Below are 22,271 nucleotides of genomic sequence, written 5' to 3'. Positions count from 1 at the left end.
TATCAGAAGTAGACTTATTGAGGTTTTATTGATAAGCATTTATTGATAAATTTTTGTCCTTTTTCTGTCATAAGCATATTTTTTATTTTTAAATGTTTTTACATCCATTTTTATAATTATAATCCAGTGATTGCTGTTTTCTGAATTCCCACTAAGTTACATGTACTGAATGAAATATTCCCTATGAATTAGATGATTTCTTTCCATTGAAACAACCATAGCAGCATTGTGACAAATGCTATCTTAATGACATTAAAAACATTATTTTTCCATAAAGACTAACGAGTGACCGTGAAGTAAATAGAGCCCTAAATGATATTATTTAAACAGTAAGTGATTTTCAAAAAACATATGGCTGAGACTTGGCATTCCTCTTTGTTTCATTATTGCAACTGAATGAAATGTCATGAGGGTTACGTCAACAGTCATTAGTACTTTGGGGGCACAAAACCCCCGGGTTGCCCTTTCTGATAATCAGACCTGACTTCAGTATCTTAGGTTTATAATAATAAAAATTCAGGAAAAATTTAAATAACCTGTTAAGTTTTCCCAGTTTAAATTGAGACGCCCTTGCCTTTTATTGTGTCCATTTAGGCAAACTGGGAAAATGACATTTATGTGTGTGTGTGTGTTTTTTTAATAATGTCATTTTCTTATAACATTCCAATTCCTCTGATACACCATGTGATTTTGTATGTGTTCCTCTAAAAACTAAAACTAGGATGAAGTGCCATCTTTAATGAAAGCAAAGTGTAAAATTAACGAAAGCAAACTTAATCAGCACGAAACCCTGGTTAACCAGCATGGCTAGGATTCCGCTTCTCCAACGTTAGACCACGTTAGACCACGTTAGACGTGTCCCTAGTGCAGGGGTGACTTTATCTAGACGTGCCGGTGTTCTGAGGCTTTGAAACACACCCATCGACGTGTCCCCATTCAAACAGTTATTTTCCAAGTGTGCGCGAGTCCAAACTGCTGTGGGACCATTACCAAGAAAAAAGTGAACCTGCGTAGTGTCCGAGGAGGCAGCATGTTTTCATACGTGCATTTCTTGCTGCTTTGAGTTTCTGTAGCTGCATTTTGAAATGATTCGTTTTCATTTCCTTGAAGGACTTTGAATTCTAATTTAGTTATACCCTTTGAATTTTACCCGATGAAGCTTAAACAGCTTGGCCACTGCTGGTGTAAGTATTTATGTTACTATCGTATCTGTCAAATAGCCAGATTTCTCCTGCTTTTCTGTCTGGCTTTGTTTCGCCTGTCTCCGTCATGTGTCTACCACATGAGCGCTTGGAAGTGGGCGCTTGAAAGGACATGGGGGGGGTAAGGAAGCAGGGGTTCTAGCCATATGCTAATAATATTAACTAAACATTGCCGGGTACCATTGTTACGTATTTTTCTTTATACTTTCAGTTTATTTCAAAATTTATGGTGAGAAAAGTAACAGAACAATGAAAGTAAACAAGTGTTTTCTCATCAAAGCCGCATTTTCTGTAATTCAGCACTCTGAGTTTTGGGTCCCATTGTGCAAGCTGCGGAGTGTTTGAAGGGAGAATCCACCTTTCTGACGATAAAACCAAGCGTTTCTGGCTTCATTCCCCTCCGTGACTTGCAGGGTGCTGGGAACTCCATCCTAGGCACCTGGACGCTGCAGATCTGACCACCCCCCGCCTGCCCCCGCCAGGCCGCCCAGTGCACGGCACCCGCGGGGCTCCCAGCCCATCGAGGCGGGGGTGCCCCCGGCCTGGGAGGCGCTCTCCATGCGGGCGCGGGGGGCGGCGCGTTGACCTGCTTAGTTCAAGTCATAGCATCAGTGTTCTCGTGGGCGTGGCCGTCCCCGGGGTGCTGTAGGGGGTTCCGAGAGCCTGTCGGTCAGCGGCCCCCGCACCGTGTCCGGGGGTAGGTCCGAGAACACCTGGTTCTGACCAGGACCCACGTGTCACCGGCCTGAGAGCCAGTGCCTCATGGGGCCTTCCGAGGTCACAGGTCATTTCTGGGGGTTGTCTGAGAGCGCCCTGAGCTGGGACCCCTTCCCCACGGCCGGCAGGAGGTCGCAGGTGAGCACTCAGAGGGCCCTCAGAGCAGCTGGCACTGCCACCCCGGCCTCGCCGCCGAGGGGGCCCCAGGAGGCCCAGGCGGGACCCCACACGCTGGCCTCGTTCGTGGGAGCGGAGAGAAGAATGAGGTCTCTCTCCTGAAGACGTACATTCTGCAGAGAACTCCCTGGAAGGTCACGAAGCACCTCAGCGTCCGCAGTCAGGTGCCGATTTGTGCTGCCACGTGATGAACCGCGAAAACATCCCACAAAGCAAAAAAGCCAAACCCAGGAAGCTGCGTGTCACAGGATTCTGTTTGTACGGAATACCCGGACGAGGCAAGTTTGTAGCGACAGAAGGCAGCCTCGTGCTGTGAGGACGGAGGGTGGCCGCTGCCGTATTTGTTCCAGGGATGAAAATGTTCCAGAATTAGACGATAGTGATGGCTGCCCAATTTCGTGAAGATATTACAAAACACCAAATTACGCACTTTTAAATAGTGAAAGGGGTTAATTTTATTATATGAAAAGCCTGTCTTGATGAAAAAATCAGTAAGAATATGTAACTATATGTCAAGTTACATATTTATAACAAATGAGCCTATGCTCGAATATGGCACACGTCACCAGATTTCAAAGGCTGTAATCACGCAGAATGCAAATCTACGAATAAAACAAATAGATAACTAGAAAAGTTCAATATGGTTGTAAATGAAGACACATACTTCTCAAAAGCAACGGTTAAGAGTAACTCACAATGGAAATGGAAAATAGTTTTGACCTTAATTGAGGTGAAAATACCAATTACACCCCAGACTTGTTGATTATAATGGCAATCATCATGCTGAGAGAAAAATTTAGTAGCTACAAATGGCAAAAACAGAAGGGATGAAATCAAAGCACTCGTCACCTGCTTTAATGTATTAGAAAAAGAATACCAATTTAAATAAAATAATTCGAAGGAAAGGGTAATAAAAACAATTCGATGTACAGTAAACATACAGTGGCTATGATCATCAGAATCACAAGATGGCTCTGAAAAAGGGTAATGAAGTTGGGAGAGCTTCGGAGTGATTCATACCACAACGGGAGGGGGAGGAGCAGGGACTCGTCATCTTTTTAGGTATGAACAGATTGGGACCGTCACTGATGCTGACCTTCGCCCACACGAGAGGCTGTGATGGACCACGACGTCCAGCACGTCTGAATGTGTAGATAAAATGGACAGCCTCCTAGAAAAGCAAACCTTAGATAATCTTCACAAAAACAAACATAAAATGTAAATCATTTCAGGTCTGGTAAAGAAGCCGAACACGTAATTTAAAACTTTCCCACAAAGGCCCATGTGGTTTGGTAATCCATGAAGTCTGCCAAATGTTCGGGGAAAACACGTCAGTCCTGCAGAAGCCCTTCTAAGGAACTGGGGAAACAGCCCTAAACTTCAGTGAGCCTTGATACCAACAGCCGATGAGGACGTTACAGAAAAAACCTTACGGCCCGTCTCATAAGGAAGCATACATGCAAAATCGTAACAATAAGAACAACAAATCCAGAAATGTACACAAGGGACCATTTATCACAACCACGTTGGGCATATTTCAGAAATGTAAGGTTAGTTTAACATTTAAAGTTGTATCAATATATTTCACCATATTTTTAGAATAAGTGAAGAACATCATGTAATCATTCTTCAGAAACTCTTAGTTTTTCAAATTTTTGTTCAATGAACCCATATACAGTACCATTTCTGTAACTATTACTGAGGCTTTAGAGCTCCGTGTAAGCACTGTAATAAAAATCTGTCAAGTCTTCGGGGGCATCCTTCTTCAGGAAGGCTTGCTAACAGCAGGGCCCTTTAAATCACATCCTGTAGATCAATCTGACATTACTTTTCAGCCGTCCCTCCTGAGGTCTCTCTGAAGCTACAAAGGAAAGGAAACAATAATTCTTTTATGGCTATTGTAATCACCAAAATGGAGTCACATGTCTTTCTACACCCACCTTTGCAAAAGCATGCCTCTTTCCTTCCTGAAACTGTTAGGAAGAGAGCGAAAAGTTGTGTGTGTGTGTCAGCCGACCGTTATTCTGAGGTGGTACCTTCTCGCTTTGAATTCTTGTCTGTGGCCATGACTTGAGGTGGAGAGAGGCAGCCCCATCTCAAATAAAATCTGCGTCTTGAATGACCACTCGCTCCTGGACCAATTTTTTTTTTTTTTTTGCTATTCAAATACAGTTTAAAAGTTAAACTGCTTCCAAATTTTAATATAGCTATGTATTCCTTCCTCTGATATAAATTACTTGATATTATGTTATCAATTAAATACAGCCTCAGGATTTGGGTAATCTAAGGTTGGCGTGAAGAGCATGAGTATTATTGCTAACATCTGTTACGATAGTGACGTTCCTATGCGTGCCACACCTGTCATCAAGGGACGAGCCGTACAGTCCTGGGTTCTGCCTTGTGTTGATGAAAATCAATAGCAGAAACCGCACCTATCACGTACAATGAGGTAATTAGCCTTTTCTCCTTTTTATTGAGGTAGACCTTGGCTAAAATCCCGGCAGTGTCATTTGCTCACATTTTCTCGAGGCGGCAGCTTCTCGTTGGTAAAACTGTTGCCAGAGCACGGGCCTTGTGGGAATCACGTGCGGGCGGCCTGAGATAACTGAGGCTCGTCTGCAGCGGTGCCTGGAGTTTACGGTGCACGGGCCGCTTTGAGCTTCCTGGGCCCCCGTGTACCTGGCAGTGCCCTGACTGGGACCCATTCACAGACCCGGAAGAGAGAGCCCCTTAACCTGCATCTTCCTTAACCCAACGTAAACAAATCTGTAGGTTTGGACAAGCCGGTTCCCTTTCCTCAGTAAATAAACTCTCACAGCTGCTGGGGCCCCGGGTGGTTTCCTGCGTTTGGAGTGAGGCAGCGGAGGACGTGAGTGGGTGTGGAAGGGCGTGCGACTCAGCGGTGTGACAGGGCCCGCGCGCCCAGGCGTGCAGAGCCAGCACCCCGGCCCCCGTCCGAAGGTCAGGCTTCGTCCTCCGTGCGCCCTGCTGTGAGATTCCGCCGTCGTGATTCTGTGCGTCCTTTCTGGGCACACATCTTTTTTGCTTTAGCTGGCTCGGCTGTGTTCTAATCATTATAGTCAAATGAGACTGAGTTATGAACTACTCCACACTGATTTTTCAATTCTGTTATTTAGAGCAACTTTCATTAGTTTTGAAGGTATTAAGTTATTTTATTAATGTAATTTTAAGTAGACTATAAGATTGGTTAGTAGTTTTACTGATGTCGTGTAGTGTGTTTTGAAATTGACATCTTTGCCTTAAAAATATTAATGGATTCTTCATATGCTCCAATATTGAAGAAAAAAGAGTTTACATAAGCCTAGAGGAAGAATGGATAGAACAGCTTAATAACTGAATGGGTTGTGCATGAAATACCCATGTTCCCAAATTTTATTAAATATTAGTATTTATAAACATTAGGATGCTTTCGGTGTTAGTGAAAAAAGAGAGCTAATTAAAAGGATGACGTTGTTTATTATGTAAAGAGGCAGCAGATTATTCCGGACGGTCAGCAAAGACTCTGGGCCTCCCGTCTTCTCGCACGGCTGTCCTCCTCCTCCGTGTTTGACTCCAGGCCTCAGGCTCGTCTCCCCACGCGGCCAGGACGCTGCCGCCACCGCGAGCCAGCGCAGCCGTGCACACGCGGAGGGCGCTCGCCCGTCCGGGGGGTGCAGCTCTCCCCAGAAGCCCCCCGCACACGGCCTCTTAGCCCCCATCCGTCCAGTGTCTGGTGTGCTCCACTGGCCAAGCAGAACTCTAAATACTTCCCTTTTATTCTCGGATGTGCCATTTGGAAGGTAAATTACACCTGCTCAAGGTTTGGTAACATGCTTATGCCTTGGGAACAGAGGGTCCTGAAAAAGAAGCAAATATCTATTTTTTTAAACTCTGTTGTGGAAAATGGTTCTGCCAGGGGTAAGGTACTGAATGGCTTTGGGGCAGGTAGCCAATAATGTCTGCCACATGGTAAGTACTAAACAATTTCCAATTTCTGACTATGAAGTGAGGCTTGTACAAATTAGATTAAATGATTCATAATAAAATTCTGTGTGGTGATTTGGGTGTCTTTGTGAATTTTGAATGAAGTATCAATGAATCAATTTTTTTAGGAGAAATCCAATTCCATCTTTTATATCAAAATATTGATAAAGATAAGATTAGCAACTCCTTTTTTTTATTACTGTTGATGAGATTCCTATTATTGTCTTTGGTTTTCTTCTAGGATTAGATCCAGTTACCCAGAAACTTATGCTCCAAACAGCTAAACCAACTTTTGGCCATCTCACAGATGTAAGTAAAATATTCAAGTTACAAGAAATATCACTATTATCCACTCTCTAGAAAATAATGGAATAAGATATTTCTAAAAGTTCTTACAGTAATCTACCCACCTACTTATGTGTTTTAATATTATTCATGACAATTTTTCGGTAATATGATTTATAACAGGATACAGAAACTTTCACAGAGCTGCAATGATGAAGGTGATCTTGTGATTTTTATACTTCACTTTGTTAATGTGCTATATCACACTGACTGATTTATGGGTGTCGAACCATCCTTGCATTCCTGGAGCGAACTAACTTGATTATGGTGTATGATCTTTCAATGCACTGTTGAATTCGGTTTGTTAGTATTCCATTGAGGATTTTTGGCTCTATGTTCATTAGCTTGTTATTTTCTTTCTTTTTTTTTTTTTCGTAGCATTCTTGCCTGGTTTTGTTATTGGCTAATACTAGCCTTGTAAAATGTGTTTGGAAGTGTTTCCTACTCTTCTATTTTTTGGAAGAGTTTTAGAAGGATTAGTATTAGTTCTTCTTTGAACATAAATGGTAGAATTCACCAGTGAAGCTGTTTGATCTTGGACCTTTGTTCCTCATGAGGTGTATAATTACTAATCAATCTCCTTGCTAGTAATTGGTCTGTTCAGATTTTCTATTTCATCATGATTCAATCTCGGTAGATTGCATGTTTCTGGAAATGTATCCATTTTTTCTAGGTTGTCGAATTTTTTGGCATTTAACTGTTCATAGTTGTCTATAATGATCCTTCGCAATTCTGTGGCATCAGTTGTAACATATCCTCTTTCACTTTTGATTTTATTTATTTGCGTTCTCTTTCTTGGTCTAGCTAAAGCTTTGTCAATACTGTTGATCTTTTCAAAAAATGAGCTTTTAGTTTTAGTGATCTTTTTTATTGTCTTTTAAGTCTCTATTTCATTTATTATAACTCCAGTCTTTGTTATTTCCTTCCTTCTACTAACTTTGGACTTTTTTTTCTAGTTCCTTGAGGTATAAAGTTAGGTTGTTTATTTGAGACTTTTCTTGTTTCTTATGGTAGGAATTTACCTGGCATCATTCCCCAAACACATATTTTTAGAACTTTATTGTTTGGTCCTAAAATAAAAGCCACACTACTCTTTAGATACCCTTAGCCCAATCCAGGTAGTCTGTTCAGGTATATGTGGCCCTCATCATCACCATTACCTTTCAAAAGATTATGGTAACACTATTTTAGTTCCACTAACTCTTAGAGCAATTGGTTTTGTTGAAAAACAAAATGGTAATATGACAAAAAGCTTTCAGGAAGGATAAGATAGAAGTAACTGTCACTTATTCTCACTCAGTGATTGAGAATGTCCTAAGCAATTATTTTGGCCAACCTTTGCGCATATCTATAAGTTTTCAAACTGTCTTTTCAAACAAACGAATTTCAAAATTCTACCTATTATGCCACAATATATAAAAATGGAGCCCAAAATAATAGATTATTAACATTTTTCTGAAAGGGGTATTGGATCTTTTTTTCTTATCTGTGTGCCCATATGTACACGTGAGCACTCACGAGTAGACACAGGACAGCTCCTGCCACGATGGGAAATAGGAAACCCGCTGCCTTAGACACTGCAGCAGACTGCTGGGCTAAGCCACGCTGTTTAATACCCGTGTCCATCCAAATTAGATTGCTCTGGCTTTGCTGACTTAATGTCCAGCGTCACAGCACAGCCTAACTCGAGGGTGGCATTACTAGAAAAGTGAGAGCACTTCTGACCGTGCTAAACTGTAAGAATGTAAGAAGTGGGTGTAATTTCTAATATTCTTTTTATTAAGACACATGAGAAATGTTTTTTCTGCTTATAGCCCCAGGAATACTTCTTTTCCTGAATGAGTACCTTGTTTTCATTTCAAGGACACTGTGACCCATTAAACGAACCACTGATGCTTCTTTGCGTGGACTGCTCCAGAGCTTTGGGCTGAGTCTGCGTCCCCTCCCTAGCGGACGGACAGGGACGTTCGCAGAGCTCTAGGCACGCTGGTCCCGCCGCCGACGGCGCCGCCTTTACTGCCCTCGCTTCCCTCAGTGCCGGTCTTCTCACTCTGTCTTGACGGTTTTATTTGTAGTGTTGCTTGTGCTTTTGTAAGAAAACCTTTTTAAGATATACCAGGAGAATAAAATAAATAAGTTCAGATTAACCATTTCACCTAGTGGCAACCACCTAATTTAAATCACTACACCTTTAATCCCTATTATCAGAATCACATCATTTTATATGTCTGGTATACATACCACTATATTATTTTATTCATGGTTCAAATAAGAATATACTAAAGCAATGTATAAAAATGACCAGGACTATTACCGGAGAATTTTAGGGAAAGTTTTTGTTTGTTTGCTTAATGAATTAATGTATGATACAAGAGAATTAGCAGAATAGTGATAATATTAATATAATTCAGAAAATATTTTTAACTAAATTGATGAAACACAATCTTTCCTTTTAGATATCTTCTAAATAGACTCAATAAGCTGACATTTAATTTGATTAATTATTTGACACGGTTAATTTATCCTATTACATTTTCAGCCCTAAATTATGGTTACTGTGGATCATCCATACCATATAATACTTGATTTTTAAATTTTGGTTTAAACCAACGTACTCTTTAAAAGAAATAGAAATAATAACTGTAAACACAAAGGAATTTTAAAGGATCTAGCGTGACTGCCTTATTTTATATTCCTACCAAACCATCTATGAAAATAAAGTTTAAAAAGTAAAAAGCAAGAAGCAAAAAGCAAACATTATGTTGCAATAAGAAAATTGCCCTGCTTCTAATTAGAACAAATGTTATTGTCTTTAAAGTTACTCTTGATTTAATGTGCTTTTCTTTTCATGCATAATTATTTTTGAGAAATCTTTCTGTTTGTAATTTTTCAGAAGAAAAAGAATATAAAGCAAATTTGAGAACATGGCAATGATTTCCGCTTTCGAAACCAGGTTTTCCAGTTTTCTAAAAGCATTTCCCTTATTGGAACAACATTTTATTTTGCGTAAATAATTTAAAAACAATACAAGGCATTTGAGGTTCTCTGTCATGTTAACGGGAGTTCCATTTTCGAACCAAGACGGGAGCGTCGGGCTGCTGGCCGCGCGGTGGCGCTGTCGGCATTGCGCGCCCCACGTGTCCGGTGCGCGATCCGTCGTCGCCCCTGAAACACGCGAGGTGTAGAGCGAGTGCCCGTCGGTGGCCTTGTGCTGGGCGTTCGACGTGCGGTTACTGTCGTTAGGCTTCGCCTGTCGTGCCCCGCAGTCATCATGTGTGCACGGTGCAGTGTGCACGACGGAAGTTTTCCAGAGCCGCGCTCCGTGCACGTGACACCCCCAGGGAGCTGGGGGCGCCAGGGGTCCCCACAGCCGTCTTAGCCCTGCCTAGTGGGAAACGGCAGTCGTCGTGGGACAGGTCGATTGCTTATTTATTAGGCGTACATTGATGTGGCGTGTTCTATTTTTCCCACACCGACTTAATTCAAGGCTCGTCTTTTCTCGTGTGCGACGCTCTTCTAACGGCCACGCATTTCTCTTTAGCACTAACGGCTTCGAGTCTAAGGAAAGTTATGATTTGCTACTTAGGAATAGAACTCCTTGTGGCTCTTGTATTCATACCTTGGAAGAGTAATGGTTTTTCATATTTAGAAGTCTTAATTAACAAAAATCTGAAGCCTTTCATCTATTCAGGTTTTGTTCAAATTAGGTATACATATTTAGCTGTTTGAAATTCACGCGATTCGCGTTTAAACCGTGTAACGATCCTAAGTGTACGCGTGTGCGAGAGGGGCTCGGGGGGGGGCTTTCCGAGTGGTGTGTGCTGCGAACCCCGCGGGGTCCCTCTCGCGGCGAAGCGACGGCAGTGGACGGACACAGGGCGCCACCGAGCACCCGGTCGGGGCACAGCGGCAGGCAGGCCGGGGACGAGGACAGGCTTCGCGAGTCGCACCAGACCGGCGGCAGCTCACCGTCCGTTGCCCCTGGCGGCTTGTGTCGGCCGACCCTGCGGGCGAGCACGGACTCGGAATGCACAGCAGAACGGCGCCCCCTGCCCCAGGAGACGGCAAGGCGAACCGCAGGGACGCGCGGGCGCGGGAGAGAAGGGGACGCGAGAGGTCACGTGCGCGCGCCGAGTTCCCAGAGAAACCCAAGCCGAGTGGCAGGTGCGTGCGTCGCTCCGCCCCCGATCCGCGCTGGAAAGCACTTTGGAAGCTGAGCGGGCAGAGTGGCCACCACCGGGCTGGCCGTAGGGGGACAGAGCTGAAGAGCATTTCAAAGTCTTTGAACATTTAGCTGCGAGTGGAGCCTCGGCCCACGAAAGTGTGTTGTGACCTGCAGCCTGAGCCTAACCAGGTCTGTTGCCTCCTTAAATAAAAATGGGATCATTCTCAATAGGATTAAAACGACAGAAACACACACGGTATAAAAATCCATACATAATTTTGGTGAATAAAATCATGCCACCTATGGTTAATTACATATGTACTTAATCTTTTAATCCTTACATTAAAAATGTATTTCCTGACTCATTACACTGACTGGCACATTCTAGTACAATATTTAGTAGATGTTTCAATATTTCACCATTTTAACATGTTTAAGCATGTAAACATGTTTATATATGTATATATATTTTGACAGATCAAGGAAATCCCCTACAATTCTGATGTGCTAGGGATTTTTATAACTAGTATTGAATTTTCCTGAATATTTTTTCTGCCTGTATTGAGAACACATTAAAATTTGTCTTTATTCTTTTAAGATAAGATACTAATGCATTTCACATATTCAGTTAATGTCCTACAGTAATAAAACCAACAATCAACTTGGTATTATTTTGTTATAATACTAAATTAAATACAGCAATTCTTTATTTAAATATTTTGGCATCTACTCACCAAGGAAAAAAAAGTATGTGAGATGATGGATGTGTTGTGTTAATGGATTTGATTGTGGTAATCATTTCATCATGCTTACACATATCAAATCATCATGTTGTAAACTTTAAATATTTACAGTCTTGTCAATTATATGTCTAAAAAACTGAGGAAAATAAATCAAATAAAATACTATCGAAACCATGATATATTTAAGTACACTGAAAGCTAAAAATAATTATTGAGGAAAACAGAAGAAGACTTAACTGAATGTAGAGATATGTCATGTTCGTGCATCAAAAGACTCGACACTGTCACCATGGTAATCGGTGCCCATTCGAGCTATAGTTAAACATGATTGCAATACAAATCTCAGCATGCTTTTCTCTAGAAATTAACAAATTGATTATCAAATGTTTATGGAAATGCAAAGTATGAACCACTTTAGAAATATATGAAACCCTTTAAAATAGATGAGCACAATTTAGAAACTGAGGCACCAGATTTCCAGGCATGCTATAGAGCTGCACTGACCTAAGGATAGACATGAATCAGGGGGACAGAATGTCCAGTGTGGAGTTAGACCCATGCATGCATGGTCGGCAAAGTCAACACATTATGCTGGAAGTAATGGATAATCGTATGAAAAATTAGAAACCTTGTCCTTTACCCCCCCCCATATACACAGTTCAACTAAAGAATGTCCAAACTAAAAATTTCAGAAGAAAATGGAGAAAACCTTTGCAACCTTGGAGTAGACAAAGAATTATTATACAGAAGACAGAAAACATTAACTATATAAAGAAAATTGATAAACTATAAAATTAAAAAATTACTGCTGTTCTAAAATTAGATGATGGTTGTATAACTCTGAATCTATGAAAAAACTCAACTGTATACTTTGTGTAAATTTTATTGTATGCAAATTATATATGAGAACTGTTATAAAAAAGACATGATTGATAAGATAAAAAAATAAACCACATACTAGGCAAACATATTTGAAAAATATATATGTGATAAAGAACTTTTATCTAGAATATAAAAACATCTCTTATGAAGGAGAAAAAAGAAAGACTAATTATACTACAGTCAAAGTTTTGAACAAACACTTCACAATATACGAATAGTCAAAAAACACACGAAAAATCGCTCAACGTAATCAGTCCTCAGAATAATAAATAATAAAACTTTAATGAAACATCACTACACATGTAATAAGTTATAAAGACTGACAATACTAAGAGTTGGCTAGGATGTGAAATTACTGGAACTCTCATATATTGTTGATGGGAATGAATTATGATACAACCTCTTTGAAAAACAGTTTGGCAAAATTATAGAGGCTCTGAATGATATTATTTTCCTCCAGAGAAAATAATATTTTTCTAGTTAGCAGAAAATAATATTTTTCTAGTTAGCGGAAAGATTATGGAAGATTAGGTTGATTTAATCATGACTAGTCTATTTTCAGGTTGCACTTATCCTAGAGTGTAAAGACTTCTAGGGTCTTCTCTCAAAGCCTGGGCTTGGGGTTCTAGCAAAAGCATCTTCTCCTCCCTGGATCTATCCATTTTACAAACATTTTATAAAAAAAAAAGTGTTCCCAACAAGAGGGATATGATGATTAAAGTTATAGTCCTTTTCTTACAAGAGTTAAATGTCACTGAGATAAGTACCTAAGTTGGTTCGTTTTATGGCAGTTGAGGAGACATGCTTTTATTTTCAGTCTTTTCTACTTTAGATCTGAAATTTTAAAATATTAATCTTCTCAAATCCTGTTTGTCGACTATACCAGTAAGTTGGGCAGCCTACCCGCAGATTTTGAATATCATCGGTCCTACCATCTTTGAGCCACTGTAGTAGGTTTGGAATGCATTCTTCCCGAGAACAGTGGGACAGGAGAGGACAGCCGACTCCGTGGTAGAAACTATGGACAAAGCCTTTGATCAGAGCCCTAATGACAAACAGGATTTTCCAGCTGGTAGGTGGCAGGAAGTGGTAAGATGGTCTAAACTTTGAGCACCATGTGGATTGTTAATATGGGAGGGAAAACACAAGTTTGAAATGGAGGGAATGCGATGGGTCTCTGCAGTAGATGAGTCTGAGTGACAGTTTGGTGTAATATTTTGCAAGCGATTTGATTTTTACATAGCCAGGTCTTCTCCCACTATTGCTAGAAGTCCACTGAGACTTTTAGTTGGCAAAGTATACAGTCTACGGTTCACAGAAATCACTTATGTGGACAGTAGTTTGGGGATATGAGTGTCGGTAGGCCGGATATCGGTTGCATGACCCAGGTCTACTTAATTCCTTGACTTCTATACATGTACATTGAAATGAGGGAATAAAGGGTAATTCCTCAGTGATAGAATTCAGATGTAACGTTTAACCTCCACGTGATGCTGGCCTTTGATAGTTTTTGGAGGGGTGTCTGTACCTATGTACAGTCAGTCACAAAGGGTAACATCAACAAGACTTCTGTTAAGAGTCCCAAAGCCTTTAGTCTGTTGCACTATTTTTTTTTCTCTTGACCTGAGGAACTCCAGTTCATTGGACTTCTGGGCACACAGCAAGGGACATCTGTTCAGTTGAGCTTTTCGTAATTGATATGTTAATTAAAAAAGACTTTTGGCTTTTAGCATTTTGTTTGTTTTTCATAACACATATGCCCTGTGGCATTTCACAATGGGTGTTGTCTTAAAGATCTCAAAGGCGAATAAACAAAGCAAGCTATTCAGTATTGCTTCCGGACTTAGAGCTGTACGTGATGTCACTCTGAGTGCTTTCTTTCACCTCTCTCGGGCCAGAATATTCTGGGATTTCCTCCAGGATAAAGATTAGCTCAGCAGGATTTCTGCATCTGTCACATCTGGACTGTCTCAGTGTCGCTTAGGCGGGGCGCACAGAGGCGCTGTGAAGGCCGCAGTGTTCGTAAAGCATGACAGCCGGCTTATACTTTGCAGCCAAAGGCATGTTACCAAATTCTCTATTTTCCGATGCAGGATTCTGGTACAGTATTCTTATTACAGTAACACCAACCACAAAATAATCAGGACACATTTATCCTAAGCTAGAGAGCATTGGGCATCACTGCGTCGTGGCGGAGAATGGGGGGCACAGCCCTTCCTTTGAAGCCGTGACTTTGACGGCGATGTGGTCTACGGCTTAGGAGAAGAGGCGGCGGAGCCATAATGAATAACACTGAAATCCAGAGCAACAACAGTGAAAAACTGAAAGGAATCTGCCTGGGTGTGTACACAACCTGTTGGTAGTTTTTCCTGTTGTTTATGTCCTATCCAGTCCCCAGCAGAGGGGTCATCCATTTCCAAAAATGCCGAAGGTTTGCGGGGGAAGGAACTAAGCTTCAAAATAGTTATATATTAGACAATAAGATAGTGAAAAAAAAAATGGAGATAGAGCGCTTCCGACGATGTGCACGGGCAGATGCAGATACGGACGTGTGGAACTCCCCAAAGGGCCACGCTCTCGCGCCTCAGTTTAAACACCGTGCCCCAGGTTCCCGCATGGACGAGGACGTGTAGCGCCCGGCCCATGGCGCTCACCGGACGCGCTACGTTCGTCCTTAAATCCTCACGACAATTCTGCGGCGTAGCTGCTGCTGTTACCTCTGTTTTCCTGATACAGAAATTGAAGTACAAGGAAGTCAGATAAGTTTCCCCAAATCATCTGGCTCCTCAGGCTCGTGGCTGGACTCGAACCCCGCTCTGTGGCTCCAGTGCCCACATTCCTGCCCACTGAGTGTGTGTCTTGAGTCACCCATTCTAGCGATACCATCTCTTATGTTAATATCCCACCCCTTGGAAAGTGTACGCAACAATCGACCCACATTTTCCTTTAAATGTGGCACAATTTTGTTTTATTGAATCCAGCAGACACCTCATACTGTCTTATCTCTTGCATTACTTAATATTGCACCCCCAAAAAAGATTATACATTTTTCAAGTTAGGGCGATATATATATATATTTTATTTCAGAAACTCCACAGCAACACTCCGTGTGATGTCTTGCATAAGGTACATAAATATATTGCTTTAACTGATTGAAAATGAAAATATGCACTGAATTAATATTTCAGTAGGTTAGTGTAAGGATTGAAACGCACACAATGATCAGGCCATCTGGGACAAATCACACTGGCTAATGATTTCCTCTGTGATTCAGCCAACCTGATATAATTCTTAAGGACCCTTTCTCCAAGCCCACTGTCTTCCTCACTTAACTGTGTGCACCCCGGACCTGTGGCCTCTGCTCTCAGGGCCTTTCCAGCAGTGACAGATGCTAAGGACCTGTAACGTTTCTCACTGGCCACATCCATCCAGTGACTGCAAATGATGCAGAAAGCCATGGGTGGATTTGGATAACACAACCTCTAAACTCCCTCCTAAGTCAAAATCACTTTCCTTCGCACCCGCAGCGAATGAAGTAACTACTACGAGCCTACCCACCGTCCGGCCCTGCTGACGTCAGGGCCCTCTCCTGTTCGCTCTTTATGCTCTGCTGATGCCGCAAGTCCCGAATGCCCCATCTTATTTCACACCTCTGTGCCCTGTGGAGCAGGTGCTTGCATTCTCGTCTTATCAGCCTCGTGAGGAAGGTCACCTTTCAAATCCTGTCCTGGGAAGCGTCCTGTCTGAAGCCTTCCCGCTGCTGCCCACCTGCTCTGTGCTGCCTCTGGCCCTGGCATGTTGTTCGGTTTCACTCACCTGTCATTTAAAATGACCTCTCCCTTCTACTGCGCCACGCGCTGTTCAGGTGTGACCGTGTCTTCCTCCCTCTGTCTCTGATTGCTGTTGAGGTTAGCATGAGGGGGACACAGGAGTCCGCCTAGGCCAGCTGTCCTATTTTATAAGTGGAGACTGATTGCCGTCAATGTTAGGATGCTGTTTTTATATTTTAAAAGTTAACTGGTGTTTTATTTAGAATTAGCAAAGCATAAACCAGGAAACTCTTGCAAGTATAGTGAGTATCCTCATTCAAGTAACATTTACATGTCCGTTCCATATAACAAAGAATAAGAAGGTCCATGTTCTGATAATACCTGTTCTTGTAAGAATTAGCATTGGAAATCCGTCCTTAGGAGTATTTTATTTGATAGCACACCTTTACGGACTTCTGTCCTCTTTATCAGAATCCCAACTTGCACGTTTTTAGAACTTGTCATTGTTTGCGTCTGTCACCGGTCACCTGTCAGGTGGGAGGTGTGTCTGTAGGGGCAAGAAGACGGGTTTTTATTTTTGTTTCAAATGTTTTAATACTTTTGAAAGCTTTATAGTAAGATGCATTTATATTTCAGTAAAGAAAGAAAATAAGTAGCATATATGACTGAATACATTTCAACAACTGTTTAATCAAGGTCCTTCAAAGTATATTTTTAAGAAAAATAACTTGGAGTTGAAAAATGTCTGCTTTATGCATTGTCTGTAGTACTCTTGACTAGAGATGCCAGTTACTTTTTCCAAAATCTTGACTAATATGTCTCAAGGATGAAATATACAGAAAAAAGCGAATGAAAACTGAGGTCCATCCCGTCTCCTGTTATTTCATCCTCTTTTCACGAACTAAAACATTGCTGCAGAAGGAGTCGCAGTGAGCTTATCGCTCAGTGATCCAGATCCAGCGTGTTTTCCAATGCACAATGGCCTTGGGAAAACAAGCGGACCCGACGTGGATAAAACCTGCTAATACGCGGCTCTGCCCTCCATGTCACCTAATGTTCTTTTTTAATTCATCCAGAAAATTAGTGCAAAGGTTTTAATAATTTCTGAAAACCTGTTGCTATTATCAATAATTTCCTCATTTGGAAATATGGCTTCAAAGCCGTATTTCCAATGATTGATAATATTTATGTTTAGCTCTAAATTTCTTCTTTCTTAGGTCTTTCAATATGCCTTTTTCTCACTTGGATTTTTTTTTTTAGATTTCTTATATTTGTATGCTTCGGTGCGCCCGAATGCCTCGTTTTCGGCTCACGTCCGAGTGCCAGTTTGGTTCGGTAAATAACAGCGTTCTCGGTGGTTGAGCTGCCTCGCGGCTCGTCGCTGGGGATCCGTGGTCCGAAGCCACCGCATTTCTCCCCGGTGTTTTTTTTTTTTTTTTCTCTCTTAATTTTATGTTTTCACTCTTCTTTATGCTTGTGGTCATTATTTTCACAAAACTATTCATAAATGTGTGTCCTTCCTTCCGATGACAACTGCGCTCCTTGTTCTGAGCACCTCGCTCTTTGTGACGTTTAGGGAGATTTCTTTCTTGCCTGCCATTCATTTATTCACTTATTCACTCGTTCAGCAAACATTTGCTCAGTGCCCGCTACGTTCCGATCAGTGCTCTCAGCGCAGGGGACAGAGCGGGTGGCACGACAGCCAGCGCCTGCGGCCTGGTGAAGGAGTCGCACGGCGAACCGGGAAGCGAGGGCTCAGACCGCGATCCGCCTGCGGGGATGCGCGCGGCAGAGCAGGCGCGTCCTGGGCTGTGGGGCGCTGTTTACAGAGCGGCGTGCGGGAGGCCTTCGGGGCCCCGGACCCCTGTGCAGAGACCTGCAGGGACCGAGGGCGCGAGCCAAACGTCCGTTTTCCAGGCGCCGGCCCGACACGGGCAGTGGACACGGTGGAGGCCCGACTCTGATCTGGCCTGGGAACGCGGTCACCGCGGCGGCGGGCCAGAGGAGGCCAGTGTGGCCGGAGCGGAGCGGGCGGGGGTGGGGGAGCTCAGACAGGCCGCCGTGGCCGTGGCCGTGGCCGTGGCCGTGGCCCTAGTGTGGCGTCCCACCATGAACGTCCACACGTAGAAGCTCCAACCCGTGATCCCTCTGGCCCACGAGAGATGGCCCTGAAGTCCTGGACTTGTCTTTATTTTCCTGACTTTAGTGTCATTCTTTTTGTTTTGATGTCTCTGTACTTTTTAATGCGTTAAGATAAAACCCCTGTTCGAGCTTAAAGCTTACCAGAGTGAATCATCAGTTCTATCATTTTACTATTCATCTGATATATTAAATTTAAAAAAACTAGTTATGTTTTTAATTTCTAAGAATGTGACACAGTATCAGATGTGTCTGTTAGGGTCCGTCTATTTCGCGGCTTCTGACCTTTGTCTGTCTGCGTGATGAGCCCGCTGGCTGTGGGGCGCCTGTCTTCAGCCCAGCGGGGACTCTGCCCTGAGCCCAGGAGGACACCACCGAGTTCGCACCTGGTGCAGCCAGGCTCTCCACTCTGGCTCCTTCCGAACTGAGGCGCCCCACTCAACCTTCAGATGTGGATTCCTTAACTTTACCCTGAGGTCCATGCTGAAGTCAGCCCCACCGCTCCCCTGAGTGTGAAGAAACATCCGAAGAGGCCGCTTAGTGTATTCACTAACTGGCTGGTCTCCCAAGCAAGTACTCCTTCTGTAAGAAAGGTGTTCTTTTTATATCTAACATCTATTTAGCAGACACCATGTGTTTTCTATCTTATATAATATCTTACTGGTCTGTTCTGCTCTCAACACTTGGGTTCTTCCGACCGCGTCCAACTGGAGATATATTGCATTGGATATTTACCCCATCTAAAAATTATGCACTCCAGCCTGGGGCTCATAAACGAGAGATATTAGGAACAAAGTAAGCGGGAACATTTACGTGCTTGAGAAGGCTTTCCTCTGCACATAGATCCGAGTGGGAATGTACACTTGACATTTCCTTAATAGGCGGTAGCTATATAAGATTGAATGGCAAAAACTGACAGCTTTTTTGTTTTATTTTTCCAGTTCACTGGTACTCATTTCTTCCATTCTCATTTCCGTGGTAGCTAACGGAAGCAAATTAATTTATTTTTCTTTACAACAGTGGAATATTAGTCCAAAATGCTGGGTTATGAATAATGATGGAATCTAATGCTAGGCTTTCAAAATAAATGCAACCATTTACTGGATTAAAGAGTGTACTTTTTAGAAGCTACAGGACTATTTTTTAAATTTTTCATACATTACCAAATGCTAAGTAGTACAGTTCTCAGGGAAGCAAAGTTCTGGGGACGAGCCAGCTCAGGGACTTTTCCCTCTGTAGTTGCTTTGACTAATTTTATGGTAAAATAAGATATATCTGTTTATACAAGCTTAAAATATTTATTGCAATAAAAATTCCAGTAAGTTAAACTCTAATAACTATTTTGCTCTAGTACCTCACATATATTTTTTTCCCTGAGAAATTGACATTACTATGTGAAATTTCATTAGATAATAATACCACCCTTCTTTCAAAAGAATAAATACAAGTAACAATAAGAACATATCATAATGTCTATTTGGAATTTCAGGAGAGGCCTGAAGTTAAAAGATTTCATTATCGGAGTATGCTATTTTTACTGCATATTTTCATGTTCAAATTTAAGTCCTAATTGCCAAGTATGTTGCTGCTTTTCTGACATGTTCTTCCGGTAAGGAATAGCACAAGCATTCTGAATAGCAAGCTGACAATTTAACTGGAAATTTTACAGAATTGATATAAAGAAAGATGCTTCTGGTGGAGAAGAGATATATTTTGTTATAGCCATCGTGATTGAAAAAAATTTTGTATATAGGATGTGTAAATGGATTATCTCATATCACAGAATAAGGATCAGTGGTTGGAAGTCATAAGAAACTGTATCAAGTTAGTGTAAGACAGCATTTTATAAGGACCCACATATCCAGCAATGGCTCTGCTCCATGGAGCATAGTGAACCCCCATCCACTGGAAGTGTTCATGCTCAGATTGGGAAGCCACATGTCAAGAAAATCACAGAGGGCATTCCAGGGCTCTGGTGCTAGCATAGTCAGGTCTAAGGTTCAGTCTTCAAAATTCTATAAGCTTGTTCTAAGTGTTGCTTCTATCCAAATGTGAGGGCCAGAGTACTGTGACTTTGTTACAGGTGAGATTAGTTCTTCACACGCCCGTCGGTGTTTTGCTTTTGCTGACAACAGATTTTGTTGTACTTGGCTAATCTCTTTCTCATTCATCATATGTTAAATGACTTCTTAAAGAGTCTTTCTAAAATTATAAGACAGTACAATACAGTTTGATTTTGTTTATGCTTTTTGATCTGTTTGGCAGTGTTACTGCTTTCTTGGCATGTGAGTTATGTTTAGATTATAAGAATCAAATCCTTTTGTGATTAAATTTCACTAAACGATTATTGTAAATTTTAAAAAGCGTATGTGCAATTACTATTTTCTTACTCTTACTCTGGCACCTTGTTATTTTCAGAGACGAGACTTGGTTATAAGTTTGAGAGCTTGAGTGGGTGATTGGAATGCTTTCCATAGAAAGGCGTTAACTAACATCTGCAACCTAAGTGTAGAGTCTTCAATATCTTCAGCTGCAGATTAGTTAGTAAGTCCTCTATTTCTAATAGCATTAACATTGCATGAATACTTAAGGGTTATTTAAATAAGAATTGGAGAAAATGCATGTTGTATAGAACTGCCTTATATGAAGAACTCCTTATAACAAAATCTGAATAAATCTATCACACTGTGTCATCACCACCAAGAAAAAAACAAATTTGTCACCTTAAAATTCAATATTGATTAGAATTTATTATTTTTCAATGACTTATATTTATGTTTTTATAAAAACAAGCCATTTAGTTTCAATGGACTTTATTAAAATTTATTTATTTTTATGCTTCTTCCTCTGTGTGATCAAAGATAAACTATCCTTGCCCTTGACAAAGACTTGAAATAATGCTGTGACAGAGACTGTCTGGTTGTTGACCGACACCTTTTCACTTTTCTCCTGGACACATACCTAGGTTACTCTTCCATAGTTCTTTATAGTGTCCGATTCCCCCACTCACGATCCTTCATTCTATATCTTCCTTTGTTTGCATCTTGATGCAGAGGATCCGAAGGACCGTGAGGCTTCTGCAGCAGAGCAGCCATTACATGGAAAGGGCCCAGGTCCCTGAGTGACTGCAGAGCAGGGCCACCATCCATCCCTCCCTTACCAACCTCCCTCGGAGTGTGATAGGAGCAAGAGATAAACATTATTGCAGTTCATTATTCCCCTTAGCTGGTCCTTTCTAATAGTAGTCAGATAAGGCATGATTTTTATTGAACTTGGTGTTATTAAAGACAAAAAATACACATTTTTAATGCAACTTTCCAGAGAATTCCTCACAGACAAAATAATCTTATTCGCCATTCTGTCTTTTGGCATCTGACACATAATGGGAACTACACGGTGATTTGCTTAATTAAGTAATTAATGCAAAACCCAGGAACCCAATCAAATGACAATTAAAGTAGGAGATGAATTCAAGAAAGCAGTGGGTTATCGACTTCAGATGCTTTCCAGGCTAAATTTCACTTGAAATATGCAATAAAGATGTGATAATAATAGAATAGTCACAAAAGTTTTTTTTAATTATGTCAGGCAACATGCTTTGTGTTTACCAAAGACAAGGTGGTCTGGAGAGATGGCAATAGTAAGCACAGGTCAGGATTCTCCTGGCAGGTAATATGCACAAAGAGAGATGAGCAGTATTCCATATTATTCTAAACCATAAGAAAGCCTTGGTTTTTAAATTTAAATTCCAATTGTAGTGTGTCAAGTAGTGTGACATCAAGCTTTGTATAGTTCCTTGATGTATAAACAAGAAAAAGAATGAGAGGAAGGAATCATGGGAGAATTGGGAAGGGAAAGAGGGAGGAAGAGAGAGAGAGAGGGATAGAAGGACAGAACACAGGAAGGATTAAAACAAGATGAAGGTATTAAAAAAAATAGAAAAATTCAGATATTCTAGTTTGGAAATTTCTGATAATAAGACTATGTCAAATAGACTATAGTATATGTTTGTAATACATATTTATTATATGTATTTATTTGTAATAATCATTGTTTTATGTGTATACATTTAATTCTAAATATAGTGAATGTTAAAAATTATGAGTTTATCCCAAATTAGTTTTTAGCAGAATAGATTAACATGTTG

The 22,271-nt window shown here is 41.4% G+C and overlaps 1 protein-coding gene across 1 annotated transcript in view; it reads left to right on the top strand.

The window, feature by feature from the left end:
• CNBD1 (cyclic nucleotide binding domain containing 1) overlaps positions 1 to 22,271 on the top strand; it is a 163,806-nt gene that overhangs the window by 95,542 nt on the left and 45,993 nt on the right. Inside the window, exon 12 of the mRNA XM_036232746.1 lies at positions 6,322 to 6,389. Coding sequence (XP_036088639.1) covers positions 6,322 to 6,389 — 68 coding nt within the window. The remainder of the gene's footprint in view (positions 1 to 6,321; positions 6,390 to 22,271) is intronic.

This window comes from Rousettus aegyptiacus, unplaced genomic scaffold, assembly GCF_014176215.1.
Source record: "Rousettus aegyptiacus isolate mRouAeg1 unplaced genomic scaffold, mRouAeg1.p scaffold_m13_p_15, whole genome shotgun sequence".
In the NCBI taxonomy this organism is placed as follows: domain Eukaryota; kingdom Metazoa; phylum Chordata; class Mammalia; order Chiroptera; family Pteropodidae; genus Rousettus; species Rousettus aegyptiacus.
The sequence above is the reverse complement of the archived record's forward strand: the minus strand, read 5'-3'. Positions and strand labels throughout refer to the sequence as shown.